Source organism: Setaria italica, chromosome IV, assembly GCF_000263155.2.
Source record: "Setaria italica strain Yugu1 chromosome IV, Setaria_italica_v2.0, whole genome shotgun sequence".
Classification (NCBI taxonomy): Eukaryota; Viridiplantae; Streptophyta; class Magnoliopsida; order Poales; family Poaceae; genus Setaria; species Setaria italica.
Window position 1 is genome coordinate 29322217 of NC_028453.1, and position 16196 is coordinate 29338412.

The 16196-nt window shown below is 44.9% G+C and overlaps 2 protein-coding genes across 2 annotated transcripts in view; both read right to left on the reverse strand.

Moving 5' to 3' along the window:
• LOC101767728 (dentin sialophosphoprotein) overlaps nucleotides 1-3163 on the reverse strand; it is a 3953-nt gene extending 790 nt beyond the window's left edge. The window contains 3 exon segments of the mRNA XM_022826115.1: nucleotides 1-159; nucleotides 161-828; nucleotides 2944-3163. Of these exon segments, the coding sequence (XP_022681850.1) occupies nucleotides 1-159; nucleotides 161-820 (819 nt within the window). The 5' untranslated portion in view covers nucleotides 821-828; nucleotides 2944-3163.
• An 8169-nt stretch (nucleotides 3164-11332) lies between these two features.
• LOC101761226 lies at nucleotides 11333-12805 on the reverse strand. The gene has a single exon (XM_004965538.3). The coding sequence runs from the start codon at nucleotides 12682-12684 to the stop codon at nucleotides 11887-11889; it is 798 nt and encodes a 265-aa protein (XP_004965595.1). The 5' UTR covers nucleotides 12685-12805; the 3' UTR covers nucleotides 11333-11886.
• Nucleotides 12806-16196: the final 3391 nt, after the last annotated feature.

A 16196-nucleotide genomic window follows, 5' to 3' on the forward strand; every position in this document is an offset into this window, starting at 1 on the left:
GGCATCATTTTGTGAATTATCAGTATGAACCGATGGTATATTCCCTGTTTCATCAGGAAGACTGCCCATACCATGGTCATTACTTGTTTCGGTCTTGGCATCATCAGGAAGGGATTCAGAGCCAGTTTGAGTACCCAGTGCCTCCTTTTTCTCACCCTCTTCCCCCATCTGAACCATTGCCGCTGGCACCAGTGGATTCATCACCTTGCACCACTTCATCATGAGATGTTCCACTTGTCTCACCAGTGCTTTCCTCTTGTGCTTGATTGTTTTGGGACATATCATCTCCAGTTGAATGGACTTCACTTTTACCCTCAGTATCAGAGTTGGATTCAGTATCATGCTTGTTTTCTTCTGCATGACCAGTGGTTTCATCTTCACTGTTATTACTATGAGCTTCTGCATTGCCATCTGCACTGTTGACTTGTCCTTCCTCAGCTTCTGAGCTCTCAGTATTCCTCTTGTCATCTTCATGCAAATCAGAACTGTCTTTATCGAATACAGTTTCTCCACTCTTCTCCCCATTATGATCAGAAGTATCTGAATTATGATCTACAGAACCTTCCTCTGGTTTACCAACCACTTCCACGTTGCTATCGCTGTAACTACCTGCCTTTTCTTTCCTCCCCTGGAACATGCTTCTATCATTATGGGCAAGCTGGTCCTCAGCATCATCCAAGTACTCATTTTTCTTATAATAGGAATGCTTCACCTGATACAGAAGCCAAAAAATAACACCTACAAGTAAGGTAGCTTGGAGTAATGTTTTGATTCTTGACCCCCTGTTCCTTTGGTTCCGGCTATTTGAATGATGAAGCATGTTTACACCTGCTATAAAATGCATAATGGACATCAGGTTACCAGTTAGTTCCAGTCAGCGCAAGACACAAAATAACATGATAACGCAGGTAGAAGTTCATGCATAACAGCATAACACAACAAAAACAGTAGGTAGGTAACTGTATTTCATAAAGTCCACCAGTAGTACTCCCATGCTCTATTATTAGAGAAGTAAGAAAGTACACACAAGTATCAAAGATACTTTTAGGACAGGCATGCAACGATGCAAATTAACCAATGGGGTGCCTTTGTTAAAACTAATCCTCTATAGCTAGAGAACTCACAGAGATCAGCATGCTTTCCCCATCTTTTACTGACAACTCTAAGATCTATCCATCTAACCCACTCATGCATGGCAGAATCTGGGAAATGCTTCTCAATGTTGACTAAATAAGTTCTTTAGATAATTATCTGGACTACGGATGGCAAACAATATGCAAGTCAGAAAGTGCTTTGTATCCATATGTTAAGGAAGTAGATAACATACTCATGGTTTAATATTTGACAACATAATTAGAAAGATTGGCAGCTTGGTAAGATATCAGATATCCCTTCAAAAAGATACTAGGACTCAAGGAAACAAATATTGCTTCAAAAGGAAAGATTCGTGAAAGGATGCCCGACTGCAAGCTGAGCCTAATAAGAGGAAGCAATCGCATAGTTACGCGCCAATGTGTGCAGAACAAGAGGAACTTGGAATGTAAGATCAAGAGATAGTGATACGGTGCACATAATGAAAGGAAGCAATAGCCATGAATGAGCCCATGACTGAAAACAGTATCAAAGTCAATTTTATGTGCTGCAAGCATGAAGGAGTATTAAATGCAGCCCTGCTTTCCCCTTTCTTGAAGCAACAAGAACAGAAAATAAGCGGTTGCCAGCTGGGGGTGTCTGGATCTTTAGGACCTCCTAAAATTCATGTCACATCGAATATTTGGAGGTTAATTAGGAGGACTAAATATGAGCTAATTATAAAACTAATTACACAGATGGAGGCTAATTCATGAGATGAATCTATTAAGCCTAATTAATCCATCATTAGCACATGTTTACTGTAGCATCATATTGTCAAATCATGAACTAATTAGGCTTAATAGATTCGTCTCGCAAATTAGTCTCCATCTGTGCAATTGGTTTTGTAATTAGTCTATATTTAATACTTCTAATTAGTATCTAAACATTCGATGTGATAGAAATTTTAGGAGGGACTAAAGAAACAAACACCCTGAGTTTGAACGGGTTCAAAATGTTTGTTAGAGGCTTCCCCTGCTGACTTCGGTCAAAAAAACAAGAACAGAAAATAAATAATGAAGCACATATGGTAGCAATTTCTGCTCTCAGCTCGATATATAGGTGGCAATTTCACGCCAAGCAGTTGCCAGATCAGTGCGTGTTGAGGAGAATTCAGAAATAAGCTGGGAAACAGAATGGAAACCAAACCGTTAAGAGGTTCAAAATGTAACATCAGAAACATTCTTGTCAAACCACTGCATCGAACGGGAAAAATAGGATCCATGCGCTGCTGGTACCACACCAAATCCAGACTGACACTAGCTAGTAGTATAATATGCAGAGTTTCCAGAACAATTGGTGCATTCCCCAAAAATAAACATCTGCTTGCAGCCTGGAACGTGCCAGGTCACTCCCACACCCAAACGTACTGATCCAGTGAAGCCCCAGAACAGAACCCCAAACTTACTGATCCATTCCTGTGGAAGCAAATCCGGTACAGTAACCTACTACTGCTAGAAAGCATTGGAGAGAAAGGAACATCTCCAACCCTCGTCCATCTAAACACATACACCAGGCGTCCAGGCCACAGTGGCAGCTGCTCCCCCAGGAACATCCACTGCAGAAAGGGCGAAGAAGGCAGGGGAGATCAAACGCGTCGCGGAATCGGCCGCGCGAGCAAGGCGCATTGCTTGGCAGCGAGCGCGCAGGTATTCGGCAAGCTACTGCACACAACCATCCGCCGGGGAGCCGCGCTCGGTTGGGACCCCGATTTCGACCCACCCAAACCCAAGCGCAGTCACGAGCAGTACGGCGTTGAAGCAGAGACGCAGAGGGAGGCCGCGGGGGAGGAGGAGGAGGGGACGGCCGTACCTGGTGGGTTCCGGCCGGGGTGGTCGGAGCGAGCCGCCAATGGCGCCGACCCTTCCGTGGCCGGCGGAGGACGCGATACGGTGCGGGTCTGCGGCCTGCGGGAGAGCAGCAGCGGAGGGCGGGGAGGGAGGGAGGGAGGACGAGCGCTACGGCAGCGTGACCCCGGAGGACCTGCGTTGATGGATGATGACGGACGGAGGGGTCAGTTGGTGGTGACTTGTAGTGGGTGGGTTAGATCTGGGACGTGATCGTCGTGCGGGGCGAGGCCGGCGGTGGGGTTTTTCTTTTCTCTCTTGATGTAAATATCAAGTCTAAAATTTAGTTCGGGTATTAAATATAATTTAAGACGACTCTATTGAATTAGCTCTTGTTTATACAATTAGTTTAGTATGCAAACATCTTATGTGATAGGGACTGAAAATTTAATAAGACCTAAAGTTTGGAGGTATCAAACACCCCTTTTTCCCCGCGGCGGCGCCCGATGTCGCCGGGGTTTCTTTGGGGAGTTCTGGCTCTGCGCGCTCGTGATTCGTTCGTTCACGGCCTCGGCGGCGGTGGTTGCGCCTTGGATTCCTCTCGTCTCGCTCGTGGTGGCCTCGTGCGGTCGTTCAGGTGGGTTGGGCTCGTGACCTCACCTGCCCGGCCCGCGTGCGCGGCCGCTTGCAGCGACGCCGTACGGCGGAGATTCCGTCGCGGTCGGGTCTTTGATTACTGTACGTGTACATCGGTCCACCGGGATGGAGGGATCCAGCTGCGCGCCAGCGCTCTGAGAAGGACGGGGGTTACAGCGCGCGGCGTGATTACGCGGGGGCGCGCCAGATCCAACGCGCGCGGTCAGGCGGGGCGGGGCATACCTCTGGGGAGTCGTCGTACTCGTACGTGCATCGCGAGCTGTGATGTACTTGCGGAAGCTAGACCGACGACAACCTGGGCGACAAAGGGCTCACCACGAAAACAGGCACCACGCAACAAAATGTTCTCTTTTTTTTTGCGAATACAAAAAATGTTCTCTTTCGAAAAACGGTAGCGGTGAATGGCGATCATTAATGTTTGGAATGATTTCAAACCCTACCGCTACCGCATCACTCGTAGGCTCGTAGCAGAGCCATGTGTTGCATTCACCGAGTCTTGGTGGTACGTTTGTTACTGTTACGCACCCACCAGTACCACCAGTGGCACCATAGACAAGATTTTATACGCCTACGAATAAGTGATGTTTATCAGTTAAGCGGACCGTTTTAAGTTTTGTTTGAATATAACATTTTTACGTGTCTAATTTGGATATTAGGAACGTGTATGAATATAGGTGTCTCCAAATTTAGTCTGTGAAAATGTAATTTTGCTATGTTAAATAAATAACTTAACCGATAGTCGGTGTTATATTTTGGAGATTGCATCGATATTTTCAAAACATCGTTTATGTTAACAAAAGCGAGTATGAACGCAAGTATCTGTCATTTTGATGGGAAAAAGATACTACGTCACGTATAGTTAAATTAAAAGTTAGCATCAAAGATTCAACGCAAAGCATATTTTTGAGGGGAAGTTTTTGAAAGTAGATTTTGACCTTGTATTCTCTTACAAGACATTTCCAATTTTTATGGAAAGTAAATTATCTTAAAAATTATTCGAATATAATCTACTCATATTACTTCGCACACTAAATATAATTTGATTAATTGCTGCCAAGTTTTTCAAAGTTTGACATTTTGAAATTCAGTCGTACCGAGTACCTTTGTGCGGGCACTTAGGCCGCAATATGGGCCCAATATTTCAGTAGACAGACCTGTTGCTGCTGGAGGATTTTATGGGCCAACGGGCTAGCTAATTAATTGTCACAACTGCTGCGTGCTAAATGACCAGCCCGGTCCATTCTTTCGTATTTTTTTAGAGGAAAGGAGGCCCGCTCTGCCTAGGTTGGATTGGATCATGGCTCGCGATGGGCCTTCCGGTCGAACACTGATCATGGCTCACGATGGGGACGGACGACGGCGCGGCCGTGAGCCCGTGAACGACCGTCGTGCCCTCGTGGCCACCAAATATCTGCGACAAACCAGCGATTGAACGCGCGCTCACACTCCAAGCAGCGATCGTCTGAACCTCTGGTTTCCGCGTTGATTAGCAACGGAGGCAGCATAGTAAATGAGATCAGTACGTTTAACAGTGATGCCTCACTATGCGTTTGCGGTAATGAGCTCCGACGCAATTATTTCTGCCCCTGTGCGTGGTACGGTCTCCGCCACATTTTTCTCCCCCTTTTGCAATTCGGCCTTTGGTGATGGTGACAGTCGTGGACGACGGATGGTGCCGCTTTACTTCTCTGATCTGAATAAAGCTTGAGCGATTAGACGCCACATCTTTATTACGGGACCTGGTGGTGGTGCACGGGATGGTCTCCGACCCGATGATATGCATGATGGAGCTCCAAAAGCGAGCCAACGTACTTGTACGTCTGTGGCCTAAACGGGGCAAAGCGTACCTCCCTTTCTTTCTTTAGCCGTCGTCGATGCAAGATGTGGCCTCGCGATTGGTCGCCCCTGATCTGGTGGTGTGCTCCTTCACCTTGGCTTGTTCGTTCCCGAAGCCAGGGGGCACGGCCCGGACAAGAAGGTACACGTACGTGCAGGGTACCTTGCTTGTGGTTGTGGATAGCTGAATGTAATGCAATGTGATTGAGATTGTTCTGGATAGAAGTACGTGGCTTGCATGATCCCTGGGGTCCCGCCCCAGCCAGTCCTCATCGCATCGATCGGCCTGTGCCGCCTGCCCGCATCAGCACGGCCAGAACAGGGCGATGCAGGGCAACGCTACGCCATCCGTGCTAATGCACCTAGGCCGCCCACAGTCACACTGCCCACCGACACTGGACCCCAGCTCTCCTCCTGTTTGCTTCCCGGGTAAGCCGGTCAAGGTTCAGAAAAACTGAGAAACAAATTGCAGCAGCCGCCAGCCAGTGCGTGCTCACAAGTCACACAGGCAGGCGCAGGGGGGGAGAGTGGTTGGGACTTGGGAACCGCCACTTGGTGGAGGGAGCAGGGACGCACGCCTTTTGCAGCCTTTCCTACCGCCCTGCTTTGCGATTTTATTGGTGACTGGTCACCATCCTACACGCGAACGCAACGCAACCTGCAGGCCTGGGCACTTGGGCAGCCTGGCACGACCGCACGAGCCCGGACGCCGCGACCACGGGACGAGGCAATTCGGTGGCTATGTGCCCGGGCGGGCATCTTCCGCTCATCGACACGTAGCAGAGAGATAATGTATGGGACAGTTTACTGCTGTAGTTAATGAAACTAATATTTATTGTTTTATACTACTAATATAATTCGGGACCATGGAACATCATACAAGGGACCAAGGTACTTCATCAATCAGTTAAACATGGACCAACGTTCTTCCAACTTGTTTATTTTAAACCAGGTATTTCATGTTTTTTCTTTCTCATAAACAACTCACAAAATAACGTTTTGTGCATTTATTCATTGCTAAAATTCTTTTCACCCCTATCACTATTGTCAGGCGAAAATTTAAAAAAAAAATCAAACAAATTTATATCATAATTTTTAGAAATTGTAAAAACGTCTTCGCACGTGTAGTAGTTCCAAATCAAAAAATTAATCCCGCTCAAAAGTCAAAGAATTGGCATGCATCATCAAGAATATTCATGTTTCCAGGGACACTGCACAGGCAAAAAAAAAATCAAATCAACACCAAAATAACATTCGATGGTACACAATCATTTTCTATTTAATTTCTTTCGTTTGCGTAAACGTTCCAGCAAGCATAACAAACTTACAAGCAGTCAAGCACACAAAAATCACGCAAGTAATTATTGTATACAATTACAAGATTAGCAAAAATGAACATATACAAAAAAAAACAAAAGGAGTTCATACATGAACAAAATATGAAAGAAAAATTACAGACTCATGTAGACCAAATCAAAAAAGCAAAGGAAGGGAAAATTACATTGCAATCTTACGTTCTTCTCAAGTCTTTTTTTTCTTGGAGAGAGCCGGGGAGTACATCGCTGCTCAGATCTAGGCCGCATATCTCCTCCTCATGAGGAACGGTGAGGACGTGGCTTACCTCGCTGCTACTTCCATGGCGGCGACGGGGAAAGTCAGAGGAGCTCACTTCCCAGTTCTGGTCGTGGGGATCCTTCCTTGCATCGCCACCAAGATCTGTGGACCTCTTTGCATGTTCGTTATTGACATACTTTTATTGCCATTTATTTTCATTTTATACTAACCCGCTACTTGGCACCTGAAATACCCCATATTCGCATATGTGTTGTGTTTTGGACCATATGGTAAAATCACAGAAAATACGACATAAATGAAGATTTTTCTACAAGTTGAACTTGGACCCGGACTTTGGATATTGGAAGGCCTAAACATGAACATTGAACTGCAGGCCCGCAGGAAGAGCTGAAACTTGCACGGGTCATATCTTCCTCATCCGAACTCCGATTGGGGCAAATTTACAGGGAAATTTGTATAGCTCGATGAGATCTACAACTTTCGGATGAAGCACTCCAAAACATGGCAGGCCGATCGGCCTGGTCCGTTTTCGGCCCCGATCATCGCGCCCTTTCACCAGGAGGTTGCCCACGATGTTCCTAAGGTTATTTTCCAGAAACTTGGCTTCGAAGGCACCCGAACTGACACTGCCAAAGACTTTCAACAAGGAGGGAGAATCCTAATGAGTTTAGACCTAGCCGCCACCGCCACAAGAGAAGAAAAAGGGATTTAGATCTGATCAGGAGCTTCGTCGTCGAAGGGGACCTCTAGAGAAGGGAGGAAACCCCTAGGCCGATCAGCCTAGGGTGCCCCAGGCCAATCGGCTTGAGGCCCTCGTGCCTCCCCTCGTCTTCGTCTTCGGTCAGGGTATTCTCCAAGTGCTCCTTACCCCCTTTATTCGTCAACATGTGTAAGATCATAGGGTAAAGCCTCTGTTCATCCCTATGGTTGATATGGTCCTTGATATGTAACTGCTACATGTTCTTTATGCCCATTAATGCATCATGGTCTATGTCGTTGTAATGCTTCGTTTACATATGTAAGATCTCTATCTTGTACAACATATGTTCTTAGTAGAGTTTTCGGTAATCGTGGTGATTAGCTTAATTCTGCGGATGCATGTGTGTGAGCGAGGTGATTGATTATCCCTGCGTAGTGACAGTATGTAGTGGGGAAAAGGCCGAGTGAGCACGTAACCGCTGTGATAGCTAGTGAGGGCATCACCCATCTGTATAGTAGATGCATATTCTTGTGAACCTAAATCCTAGGGAGGGAACGCTTATATCTATCTCTATCTCCTATCTTATGTTAACCTTTGCTATATTGTCTCAATCTCTGTTATTAGTTTAGTTTATCTCTCTACACGATAAATATACTCAATTTTGTTAGCAAGATTGGTATAAAGTAAGAGCCATCAATCCACTTGTTCCACGAATTAATAAACCTTGGTGGAATACTGTAAGGGAAAAGTTACAACTGATCCATGCGCTTGCGGTTAACGAATTGGTGCGCTAACTGCCATCAACATATGCTTGCGGTTCACGAATTGGCGCGCTAACTGCCATCAACAACACTCGGCTGCCGCCCCCAGCCTTTCCTTGCCACCACCGCTAGATCCGAGTTCTCTCTCGAGAGGAGGGAGATAAAGGGAACGAAGAATGACGCATGAGAGAGGGAGAGAAATAATGGTGAGAAAGAGAGAGCAGATCTCACCTTTGCAATGGAACACCAACTCCTAGCAACGTAACGACGGGGAGGTCATCCACGGATCAGGAGGCCTCGGATCCGTCCGGCCACCGCCTCAGTCACGCCGGTGAGGAGAGAGAGAGAATTGACGGGTGGAAGACCGAGAGGGCGATGAGAGAGCCGGTGAGGCTGCGATTGAAAAAGCAACCCTAATAATTAGGGAGCAGTAATGTTCTTTCCAATCTCCCTTCTCACTCTTTGATTCTCTAAGCAATTGGATCACATCCCATCCGCTAGATTCCCATCCAACAGCTGCAAAAGACCACCTCCGGGGTACAGAACCTCCGGATGGTATTTTCGGCGACCACGAGCAAGTGGGGATAGGGGGAACGCGCGCGTCCGCAGCTGCAGGATGCAATCATGCAATGCAACAGCGACAGGGAGGAGGAAAAGGCGGCCACTCGCTGGAGCACGAGGTCCCGCGGGAGGACACGTCTAGCGCTCTAGCTCCGTAAGCTTTTTGCTAGAGGAAGATCGCCCTCGGGGGTCGCGACCCCGGCCCAGCCTTAGCCTTACTCACGAAGCAATAGGAATTGTCGAATAGGGGAGATCGGAGAGCACAGCCGTGTCTCCTCTCCATCTCACGCCTTGCGTACGGTCCTGCCTCCGGTAAAGGTGGCCAACAGTTTTGCTCACGCTGCTGATGAGCTCGATCCCTTGTGGTTGTTGGCTCTGCTTTTGTTGCGGCGTGATTGGTGCAACAGCTTAGCGTGGGGGCACTGAACTGGCAAGAGCACACAGCACAAAAGGTGTGACGACGTCTCTCCCTTCCTCACTAGTCGATCCGTAGCGTCCAAAGCTCTCGCTCGTACGTTTCCGGTCCCCTGTCATCCTAATCCCGTGCATCGCTCTCGCTCCCCACTGAATTTTGAAGGGGGGAAAAACAAACACAACACTTGATTTCGATCATTATTGCATATTTGCATTTGCGTCAACGTGTGTTCTTCGAGCTAGGACTAATAACGGGCTATAATCCGCACATTCCTCAACTTTCCCTGTAGTGGACTAGATCGATTTAATTTTCGATTAACATGAGTTTTAGTAGTAGCCGATCGTAAAAAGAAATTAATGGTCGATTGTTTAGAAGAACTTAGTGTTTAAACGCTAGCACCCTTTATTTCTCTTTCACAACACAAGCTTCCTAACTTTCATGAAGTTAGGAAGTTAGCAAATATATAGTTTGCTTACTTGCTGGACATGAGCTGTTAACATCAAAGAAAGGGGGGGTCAGCACAAGTGTTGCCTCGTAACACATGGAATTTAGAAAAAAATAAGACGGAATTTAGGAGAAAAGATGTGCATTCCATATACATGCATGTAATGCACATCTTTTCTCCTAAATACCATAAAGTTGGTCCCGTGGAAGGTGTAGCTACTATATATTTCAGACAATAGGAAATCAGGATCAACTAGAAGGGTTTGGATTGTCTTCGGAACTAAATAAGGGATATATGTTTATAAAAAGATGCATGAATGGTGTAACTCTGTTAAACACTCAAAGAGTCTAATAATTGATTATTGGACAAAATTCAGGACAATGTCTCAGTTCAAAATTGGAGTAAGAAGCATGAGAATGGGTTTTATTGGAACAATTCGACAATGAAGGGTATCAAGTACAATCATTCGCAAAAAAAAAAGAACAATCATTTGTAGAGAAAATTAGTTCTTAACTCAATTGCATCTCTTTCAAGATAATTGTGATCGAAAATAACTGTCACTCAATTTTCTACTACACGCGGTTACTAAAAGATTATTGATGTGTCACGCAAGGAAACTAATTCAAACAAATTCACCATACTATTCACGTGTGTTTGACCTAATTCTTCGCAGCATCTAGCTAACTCTATGCATCTCATACACGCTCCCAAGTCCCAACCACATATTGTTAAGCCTAGTTAACTCATGGGCGTAGCTAGGGGCGGTATTCATAGATATTCACATGAATACCCCTGGCTTTGGACAAAACGTTTAGTATGTGTATACTTCTAGTGCTCATATATGTACATAGGCCCAACAATCACTATCTGGATCAAGAAATCTCACTGTTTTCTTTACAATGAATACCCAGAGTGAAAATCCTGCCTACGCCACTGAGTTAACTCAACCGTGCATATCCAGTCCACGCCTCCACAGGGAGATTCGATAATCACTTGATATAAGGGCACCGATGGCTGACATCAATCTCCTAGTAGGCCGATTATTGCCTGTAGTGTCAATATTAGGTTTACTACAACATCATGAAGGGTCCAACAATAGAAAATTATTAATTGGGATGATTATATTGTGATCTCAACTTGATCAAGAACTGCGCATATCAAGTCTGGGTCTCAAAACAATAACATGTAGACATCTCTACTCATTTAATGAGCACAGAGATTAGTGGTGGAAATTGATACTCCTCCTTTCTCAAAAAGAAATTCTCTAATCCTCCGTTCTAGCCGATCATAACCCAAACCACGCAGATCGATGGTGTAAACAAGCGCGCTACATGGGAGCATCACAGCTGTCTTTATGTATTCACTAGCTGCCTAGCTAGGAATATACCGAGATCAACAAACCGTATTAGGCAATTGTTTGTAATATCTAGAGAAAAATGAAATCTTAGATGCTAGTAGCTATCAGACAGAAACCCTGTTTATATTCATGATTAGACGATTCTCTGATGTAAGACAGCTCGATCGATCGGTCCGCGACAGCATCACGACCAAAGATTGTCTGAAAATTACATGCATGTCCCAGAGGTTTCTAGAACAATATACGTACAAGTTCTCTGCTTGTGTCCAGCAGGACAAGAGGAACTGATCGAGGAACGCCACACACACACACACACACATGAGTAACTTGGAGTGTCACTACTAGTGTTTTTCTTTTCTGCTAATTCTTTCCAACATGTACCTTAACTGCAACAAAGTACATGCCACCAACAAAATATACACATACAGTGTACAACATACTATGCATGGATCTAGCTTGCAAACATGACCTTGTGCAAAATGTCTCTCCCACCAAGCCCATGCAGAGTAGCCAGCTATCTCTAAAAACATGCTTGATCCATGCTCAAACCTCATGTACGAGCTATATACTATACTATATAGCACATACACACTTCACACTTGCACAAAAATAAGGTTGAGACTAACACGCTATGGACATATATGTGTGGGCGATGGGCTTCTTAGGCGATGCCGGAGACCGGCCGGGCGTACCCACCGTACGAGCCGTAGCCGCAGTCTGGCGTGGCGGCGGCGAGGCTCTGCTGCGTGCGCAGCTGCTCGTAGAACTTCTTGATGAACTCCTCGGCCTCCATGTCCACCTCGCCGCCATCCCCGGCGGCGTCGTCCCTCAGCGGGAACGGCGAGTCGGTGATCCTCAGCTGCCTCACGTGCGCCGGCGTGCGGCCGAAGCTCGCCCATAGCGCGGGGGACGGCGTCGCGATCAGCGCGAGCGGCGACGGCTGCTCGGCACCTGGCGAACCGGTGTCGTCGCCGCCAACGCCGCTGAGGAGGTGCTCGTTGTTGTTGAGGATCTCGAAGACCCTGGCAATGTCGGCGGCGTCGTAGTTGTACCATCCCGGCTCGGCGCCGTTGGCGCCACGGTGGCTGCGGCGGTTGTTGCCGCGGCGGCGGCGCTTGCCGGTGGGGATGAGGTGGAGGGACGGGTAGGAGGGGGTGTTGCTGCAGCTGAACTCCACCTCGCGGACGTCGCGCGGGTTGTAGACGGCGGAGGCCAGGTCGAGGGCGCGGCACGAGAACTGCTGCGCCGGCGGCACCGCCGCCTCGGCCGCCTTGGCCTTGTCGTGGTGGCCGTGGGCGGTCATGAGGTTGCCCAGGGCCTTGCCGGCGATCTTGCCGCGCTGGAGGAGGAGGTGGAGGTCCATGGTCAGCTTCCGCTTGGACACGCCCTTGCGGAGCATGAACAGCACGGCGCGCACCACGTGCCACATGCGCCGCGCCATGTTCGGCTCCACCGCCATCGTCTCCTCAAGTTGCTTGCGGCTGCTCGACTCGATTTCTCGCACTCGCACTGGCTTTCGAGGTTGTTTGGTGGTCTGTGGAGAGAGAGTTTCTTTGTTGAGTTGCTTTGAGGGGTTTGCGTTTTAGCACGAGGAGGAGGAGGGTGGAGGTGAGGGGGTATTTAAAGGGAGGTAACCAAGGTGGGGGATGGCCGCCCAAAGTGGCTAAGCAACTAGTGGAGTTTTTTAGGGTTTTTGTTCAGTGGTGTGAGCAGGGAGCTACATTGTTAGTGGGTCTCAATGGTTTTTCTTCGGTTATTTGTGCAGGATTTTATACATTGTTTCGTCTACTGATGAAGTTATTCTCTCGTTTTGAAAGAGAAATGGTGGAGATGAAGTATGCGGTTAAGATTATAATTTTATTTTTTTAATATATGTATAACTATGAACGTAATCATGCGAGCCTCTAAGCCAAGGTGCAATTTTGCTAAATTTGATATATACTATGGACTTCGAACAACTCATTTATATGTATCAATTGCAACCTTTAGCAACAAATGCTTGATTAATGTACTTTTCTAGTCTAGAACCTGGTCTAACCATCCAATTATTCGGCGGTAGAACCATCCAATCATTCGGCAAACACAATGCAATGTACGGTTCTATTCATTTTTTTTTTGTCTTTGTTTACGCTGATCATGATTTGCTTATTCCAAAATTATGGAGCCTGGAACTGACGAGAAGCCGTACGTACATGGCTAGACTACATCTGACCACGTCCTTTGTCCTCCCTACAACCTTGAATTGGAGCTTGCATTGGGGTTGGGGAGCGACAAAGTAGTTCGACAAGAGGCATTGCATGGGAGCTCGTCACTGGGAGGTACTGCGGCAAAGATATAATCATAGGACTTAGGAGGCACTGCAGGGTCTTCACAAGGAGCCACCATGCCAATTAGCAAGTTCGGGTGATGATATTTTGAGCTTTCTCTATAAAATACAAAAAAATTATAACCAAAAGTACTAATGTGACCATTCTTTATTAAAATGCATTGATTTAAACAATTGAAAAAATATTTATTTGCATTTTTTAGTTCAAATTGGTTTTCTATTTTAGAGTGGAAGGTTGAGATAGTTTTTAACCGCTAGTTGAAAGTAAGTCAAAATACATCAATAGTTTCTATTTGCCGTTTGAAACTTTTTATTTTCTTGTTCAAGCTTCAAAAGTTAGTTGAACGTGATTGGAGGAGCGCGAGAGACACTTAATTACATAATGTTAAGACACATAGTCCTTTAGGATAGCTTATAATACAAAAACCAAATCAAATATACAAGTTAATATATACCTAGCTGTTGATAGAAAGGAAATATCACCTCACCTTGATGATTAATCAAATATAATATTATTGAATTTTTAGAGAAAAATCTGAATCTCATATAATAATTTATTTAAGAGGACTGCTGTGACAAATCAGAAGTTCTTTATACATTGAACATTGTACACACAATCCTCGTGAACCCATTTCAGATGCGAGGCCACCCCGCAGCCATGTTGTTCATTCTTTATGAATGATGACTTGGAAACAGATCCAGTTATATTGGTACCAATTGGCCTCGCTGGTTCCAATTAATGCAATGGAGGATCTAGAACAAAACTAACAAATGGTAATTGACAGCAATCATTTCTGCTTCCTTTTTTTTTCTGGTAGACGATTTGGAGGTTGGAGCTAGCAACCTCGCTGCGCCTCCATGGAAACGATTCTTTTTTAATTTTTCAACAGCTGACTGTGATGCATTACTCTTAACTGCAAACACTTGCTGTGTGTGAAATATCTAACCGTTGTCATGCCGATTCCGTTCTTTCCTCTTCTCTATGCAGGAGTTCTGTTACTGATCAGCTCCATTCTACTCTCCAAAAGCCAATTGAAAAGTGATTGCACCATGGTTTAAACCTTTTCCACGTTTGTTAGCTACGTGGCACCAACCCCACAACAAAGAAAATGCTCTAAAGCAGATCAACTAACTAGTGCAATAATTTGACAACTCCATTTACTTTGGAAGGACACTTGTTGCAAAAAGCTGCAAAGATTAAGCATGGCATGCGTGAGCCTGATGATGCCCCGAAAAAAACTTCAAATAAATTTATAATTTATCCATAGTTTTTTTTGTTATATAGGACGGTAGTGGTTTTATCCATACTTGAGTATTAGCACTATCAGTTATCTAGATGTTTTTCTTTCTATAAAGAAGTTATCTAGATATTTTCCTGTTATGAGATGGGAAACATGATAATACCCCGAACCTAGTGCTTGTGTATATATAATCACCATTAAGGTGCACAACAATTCTTTTTTTCCTCTTTCAACTAAGTTTATGCTGACCTTTTTTCCCTATTATTTGTGTTCAGGCACAAGATTGGGCAGAATACAAACTTTGTTGTTAACAAATTAATACAATTATATGTTACTGTGAATTACTACAAATGGAGAAACCTCACAGAATTAAAAAAATTATAATATACGCATGTTTGAATTAAATATATACATTTTACTACTATTATATATGAGAACTGCAGATCTTTGGTATGAAGAGGAGATTGGGATTTCAGTTTGACTACTCCAGCCAGGCAGCCAGCAAGGGTTTCACTCACAGTCGCAGATATATGGTTACACGCGCATATTGTACTGACCATGATAACCACGAGATTTGCACTTCTCACTTTTCTATTCTTCCTCTTCTTTCCTACTTGCTTTGGTTTCTTTCATTCTTGACGCGTGAAATCATGCATTTGGTTGCTTTTCATATGGGGTTCTTGTGGTTACACGGATTCAAACCCTCAAAGACCGCTTCGTTAGCGTTATAACTTTGTTGGACCGTAAGCTCTTTTTAGGTAAAGCTAGAAGAGTCACTTCCCTAGCTTTAGTAACCGACCCACTCGACCGATCGACACGCAAAAGATAATGGGACTAAACCCACGGTCAATTGTATTATGGACATGATCACATCAACCACTGAATACTGCATGCCAATTGACAGTACTGTGTGATTTAGGACTCATTCAATTTAACTTCCCAAATAGTATAAAAACTAGCGCTCTCTAAATTAAAGTATCTTTTTTCTCAGCTTGATTATATAGGAACTGAGTAAGTATAACTATATATAACATGCACATAGGTTAAAGGAGTACTAACATGAAATAAGAAAAGAGGAACAACAAAAATATATGACTCTATACAAAGTTTATAATGCTATTGTGTATTGTATAACCTTATGTTTACTCTCAAGGGAGGGAAGTCACCATATTCATGGTAAAATTAAAGGTAGATCTAGTTTGGACACAACACATCCAATCCCTTAAAAAAATGAACTTACATAGGTAGAAGAAGAAGAACAAGGAAACAAAAAAAGAACAAAATGAAAGCACCATTACCTGAATAGAGAATATAGAATTCACAAGCAGAATCATTGCCAAAAAAAAAAAGAATTCACAAGCAGAAGCCTAACATACTCTCCTCAGAAGTGTGTGTAACAAATAG